Raw genomic sequence first — 6,000 nt, 5'->3', positions numbered from 1 at the left:
CTTTGGATTTCATTGTGTTTTAGGTATGTCAGTATGTGTTTTTGTCAGTTTCTGTACTTTTTTGCCTTTTTACTGTGTAAAGCACTTTGGTAAACAGGGGGTTGTTTTTTAAACTGTGCTATCTAAATTAACTGACTTGACTTCTTTAAAAAAAAAGATAGGCTATAGTATCAAATGTATCAAACAATATAACCACCATTAATTTTGGAATGTACCACACTAAGGACATTTGGTAAATTTTAAATTATTTAATTGAGTGGTTTGAATTGCCAATCCTAATTGATTTTGATAAATAAAAATGAAAGCTTCGATTTAGAATTGAAGTCATGACACCCCTAAAATAAACTGAAGAATCTTTGAAAACTGGTAGTTTGATGTGGTAAGGACTCTTGAATGAACAAATATTGATGTAGCCAATCTGGTTAAAGCAAATGGTCTAAAAGGAGACAAGATACATGATGTCCTAATACTGTACATGCTCATATACACTGTGGTTTATACCATTTATTATACCATCTGACAGGAAGTAGTTGGTCCTCTCAGTACAGACAATAATGCTACTTTTCTCTCTCTTCTCAGTTGATTCTTATTCACAAAAAATGTCCTATCCTGGAGAAAATTATATTTTTCATATTTTGCATATCCTATCGACATATCTACAAAGAGATGCATGTAGTTACTTAGGACATCATCAATTGAGGATGTTTTTTTCTAAAAATAAAACATAATCTTCTGGTCCTGCTGTCAGGAGCCGCAAAACACTAATGATGTGTAAAAAGAAATCCATCAGTGGGTAATCAGTGGGGAAACATCAAAAATCAGTCTGAAGTAGCACCACCTTTGTGTGCCTCTGTTGAAGAACAATCCACCATCCTCCCGCACACAATGGGGCAGAATTAGAACTAGAACTCAAACATGTCATTCTGCTTCTTCGCCAGCTTGGCCACCTCCTGCCGGATAGCCTGCACAAGTGCAGAGGTAGAAAGGCTGCTCAGGGGCATGCTGTCCATGTCCTTCATTACCTGGGGCAGGCTTTGCTGGGATGCTGTGCTAGGGGCAGTGGGCGGCTGCTCCAGCGCCTGGTTATATTGCAGGGGCAGCCTGGTGGGGCTCCCCTGTGGGTAGCGAGGATGAGGAAAAGCCTCTACATACCCAGGCAGGGGCACCTGGAAAAAAGGATAGACATAAAATTAGTAATACAGTGACTTCATATTATTACTACCCACGAAGAAACATGGCCACCACTAAGATAATTTGAAGGATACAGTATATGCGATTTATTTGGCAGAGCGAACATTTTCTCTAGCATCACTATTTTGGAAAGAATAAATCTGTGAAAAGGGAAAATATACACAATCGTATCCGTGAAAAATCATTATGAATGAACCAAAATAGCAGGAAAATAATAATAAGGGGAAATAATGGGTGTGTAAATCTACTGTGTGTGTGTGTATGATACTGAAATGGACTTTGGTTCAACCAGGGTTTGAACTCCAAAATGGGCTACTTTTGAATGTTGAAGTGTCCACAAGAAAAAAACGCCAGCCATAAATTCAGATCAGCAAATGTTTTCTAAATGACACTGGTTCTGCAAAAAGACACTTTGTGAAGACATCTGGTTGAAACAGACAAAAAGAGAGCATTCCATACAAACAAGGAGACTCTTGTGCAGGGGGGGGGGGGGGGGGGGGGGGTTACATGGGTTATAACAGATCTGACAGGACAAATGGTACCAAGCTTATTTTAATGAAAAACAGAGGAGAAGGTAGAAGGATCATTGTTTCGTGAGGCCCAGTCATTTTAAAGGGTAGATGGGAACATGAGCACAAAAAGACTTATGCCAATATCATAGTGAGATGGGCTGCAAAAGATTGTTTAATACAGAGAGGGAATCTCACCAACACATTCCCTACTGATCTACCTATTTTGTGTGTCTGAGTGTGTATTTCTGTATATTTCGAGTAAATGTAATGATGTAACACACTTTCTGGCTTGGTAGGGTGACCAGAAGTTAAACTTAAAAAACTATCCTGACAACCAGGAGGTGAGGGTGGGTTATTTCAATACCACCCCAAAACAACCACAACATTTAGTTTCATAGTTGTAATAGTCTCTATTGAATTATTCAATTAATTATTCATTTGAAAAGTATAGAAATTAATTGTCTGGGGCTCCTGTAATGTACAAAACCAGAACACTGGCTTTCTGTCATCTCTGCAAGAGTGTATATACTGACTGGGTCTAAACTTTCTATTTTTAAGACTCAATTCTGAAGAAATTTCACAATAATCACTTAGAAGAGTTCTTTAAAAATTAAAGGTTTACTTATTAGGACAAAGTTAATGCACTTGGCTAAATGCTTGACCGTCCTGGTTTAATACAGACAGCTGGTCATGTCATATTTCTACCTCTCTAAAGCTCTCATCTTTCAGTTAATCAGAAAAAAGTATCTCTTAGTAGGATTAGGTGCTTCCTAAGCAAGCAAAATAGGCTTACTTACAGAGTCTGCCCACTGTGGCGGAACATCCTCCGGTTCAGGTGGATAGGACATCCAGGAGGGACTGTGGTAGGAGGTGGTTGGTGTGGAGACAAAGTATTCTGAGTAACCGGGCCTGGTGGCTGGGATGGCATAGACGGCTGTAATTGGGTTTCCTACAGAGAAGAGAACAGATGTGGTGAATATATTTCAGGAGATGTATTACTATTATTGAAAAATGTGTGTTGACATTGAGGCAAAGCACATTATGGGTTGATTTTAAAATGAAAACTCATCTTCTCATATGCTTACCTGAGTAGTTGGACACAGGCTCTGCAGTGATAGATGGAAGTGCTGCTCTAGTTGTTGACCCATACGGGTTGTTGTCATGTTGACTCTGCATTTCAGTGACAGATGTCTCTGAGCTTCTTCCCTTAGGCCCCAGGTCAGAAGTGGAACTAAATTGAACAGACATAAACTTAGAGTTACTGAAATACTTGGTCAGTACCACTAGATGGCAGACACACTCCATGTGGAAGAGCGAGTACCTTATTAACATTCTTGCCATCTCTCAATGCACTATTTCAATATTCAAATTTAAACAAGGCCTTAAATCACCCTTGCTGCAGCACACACTACCTGGTGAATATCTAGTCCCAAAACATGAATTTGAATGTGAATAAATGTGGACTATCTTAGAGGCTCTGGGATGCTACAGGCAGTGTGTGTATGTCTGTGTCCGTCTGCATTTGTGTTTGTTTGTTTGTGTGTGTGAGAGAGAGAATTATTCAGTCTTACCGTCTTAAGGAGGTCCCAGGAGGAGGTCCAGTGCGAGGCGGTAAAGGGGGAGGAGAACCCATGGCCATCTCAGGAAGCTGGGTGAAGCGAAAGGCCTTAAAGAGTGAAAGGCATTTAAGGTTACATAAGCTCTAACACGTTTCATGAGAGAGGGGAAATAATCTCATACCACTTACTGGTTTGGGCAGGCTGCATTGATACATTTCTGAGCCATAGGAGGGTACCCACTGCAGGCCTCCCCGTCCACAGCTCATTGTACCTGGGGCGCTGGTCACCACGTCTGTGTAGGGGAGGGGAGGTGGCGCGGGGCTGTAGTGTTCAGGAGGTGGGTGGTGGTGATGGGAGTGCCTTCCAGATGTAGACTGCCCTCCTGAAGCCAGGCTGAATGCCTCCTCCAGCAGCAGGTGCATCTGCTGTCGCACTTCATCAATGGACGGCTGTGAGCTCAGAGTGGATGTCTCTGAGTGGCCTTTCAAGCCCCGGCCGTACATGTATCCCCGTGGCCCCATTAGACGGTCAATATTTGTCTCCTCAATCAACTCAGGCTCAGTCTAAAACATATACAAACACATTCACAAGAGAATATGAATTGGGACTCAACACATGCATTACATAGAAACAGTATACGGAATGGAATCTGTCATTCATTAAAGAATAAGAGGATATGAAACTGGGACAATTTTAAGGTCCCATATTCTATGTCTTTTATGATTATAAAGCAGGTTGAGGTGCTGAAAATATCAAATCACTCAACCCGCAGAAAAACAGCCTGTGTTCAAAAACTTTATCTTTAAACAAGCCATCTGGAGTTAATATACATCTATATGCAACTATACTATATTTAGGTAGAAAGTGCTGCTACAGTGTCATTACAGTCATTCCCTGTCTGCAATGATAGTGCAGAGATGCTGAGAGCTCAGATATGGAAGACCTGGAAACACTAAACATTCAGAGCAGACTAGGCCACTAGCAGACTAGGTGCCCAAATTTCCTTAAGGCTTTAGTGTGACGGCGTGTTCGGGGGAATCTGTAGCAGCAGCAGCCACATAGGGAAGCATGTTCTGGTTTACACCTGGATCAAATATTAGAAAGTAAACATCTCTCTATGGAATTAGTGGGATATCAACAGATGCACCTTGAGAAAGCTGGAAAGTTACACGTTCTATTATGTCTCCTGGCAATCTCTGAGTTGGTTTTTGACAGGGTGCTGAGTCAGCTAGAAGCATCTATTTAATGTTTTTGCAGAGTTTCTGAGACAAGTCAGCTGGAAGAGTTCGTCAAGCTGTGTATCTGCCTGGTCACAGGAGACTCGGCCAGCAGAACCACGCAGTTTGTGTCAATGAGTGCTAACCAATCACTTTATCACTTTTCTGTCGTCTCTTGCTGGAGGTCTATTGTATTCTGTATCTTCCCTCTTGGTTCCTCTCTTCTTGTCTACACTACAGTACAAAGTATAACCACCATCCTATCTCCCATATATATTCATTGTATCTCCATTTTAATTATTTAACTGCTACCTCACTCCATCTTCTCCATCCTCTTTCTCACATTTCTGAAAGCCCCTCAATCGTTTCATACCCTGTACTCACTCTCTCTCTCTCCCTCTCTCTCTCTCTCTCTCTCTCTCTCTCTCTCTATCTCTTTCTCTCTCTCTCCATCTCCCAGATCTTGTTTCCATCTATCCAGTCCTTAAGTTCCGTGATAAATTAATACGAGACTGCCCTACTTCCTGTGTGAATGGAGGGTAGCCGCAGGAGACCTAGCGTAGTGCACCTCATAAATCAGCCCGCCCTGCAACACGGAACGGCAGAGGCTTGTGCATCTGCAGCGACGGGGCCTGCAGCCACACTAGTCCCAATGTAATCAACAGGGCCATGAGTTCTGAAAAAGGACAGTGTAGCTTGTATCGGCTAATGTACTTTATACTGTATATCTAACAGAGCTAAACAGTTGACTACACAGAGTTTAATCATAGAAAATACAAACTGACCAAGAGTCATGACAATGGGAGTTCAAAATCAAGGAACTGCTTTTTGTCTGGAAAATCAATTTTTTTTAGAGCAGGTCAAGAGTCTTTTGTAATATAGTCTTTTGTAATAAATTTATATTAATTTCATAATGTTGTAAACCATCCTGTAATCTAAATTAAATACACAAAAGGATATTTTCATGGCAGACATTGACTTTAAATAGTACCAAAAGCACAAGCCCATATAATAACTTATCTATATTCTGTCTCGGGGTGTCTCAGTAAGCTTTGCTAGTCAGCCAGCACAAGCACAACAATACCAGAGCCAGTTACACCAGTGTGTTTGGCTGGCAGGTCAGAAGCAGTTCAGTGAAATATTTCTACTGCCGCTCATATTTTTCATAAAAGGACAGCTCAGAATGAAAACACTTTTTCGGAAAGACCTGCTCGATTACTCGCAGGAGCTCACACACTAGTATTTTGACTTCATGACAAAAAAAAAAGCTATACACAGAGCCATAATGGAACAATAAAAGAGTGGCGGCATACACCAGGCATCCTGAGACGCATTACATATCAAAATGACAGGGCCTTATAAATCTTTATTCTTAATTATGAATGAACCACTTCCCTTCCATCGGCTTGCTGTGGAATACTTGAAACCGCCCCACGGTAGAATATGTCTGATGTCTAGCGCAGAGGCTGCAAAGTGCTTTAAATGGGGCAATAGGACACAAGCTCTGATTGATAATGACCT

At 41.3% G+C, this 6,000-nt stretch overlaps 1 protein-coding gene across 1 annotated transcript in view; it reads right to left on the bottom strand.

The window, feature by feature from the left end:
* Nucleotides 1-902: 902 nt before the first annotated feature.
* kiaa1549lb (KIAA1549-like b) overlaps nt 903-6,000 on the bottom strand; it is a gene marked incomplete at both ends in the record, with an annotated part of 58,703 nt that continues 53,605 nt past the window's right edge. The window contains 5 exons of the mRNA XM_083916911.1: nt 903-1,166; nt 2,501-2,652; nt 2,789-2,934; nt 3,275-3,369; nt 3,451-3,825. Of these exons, the coding sequence (XP_083773037.1) occupies nt 903-1,166; nt 2,501-2,652; nt 2,789-2,934; nt 3,275-3,369; nt 3,451-3,825 (1,032 nt within the window). The remainder of the gene's footprint in view (nt 1,167-2,500; nt 2,653-2,788; nt 2,935-3,274; nt 3,370-3,450; nt 3,826-6,000) is intronic.

Source organism: Echiichthys vipera (assembly GCF_963691815.1).
Source record: "Echiichthys vipera genome assembly, chromosome: 1".
NCBI lineage: Eukaryota > Metazoa > Chordata > Actinopteri > Perciformes > Trachinidae > Echiichthys > Echiichthys vipera.
The sequence above is the reverse complement of the archived record's forward strand: the minus strand, read 5'-3'. Positions and strand labels throughout refer to the sequence as shown.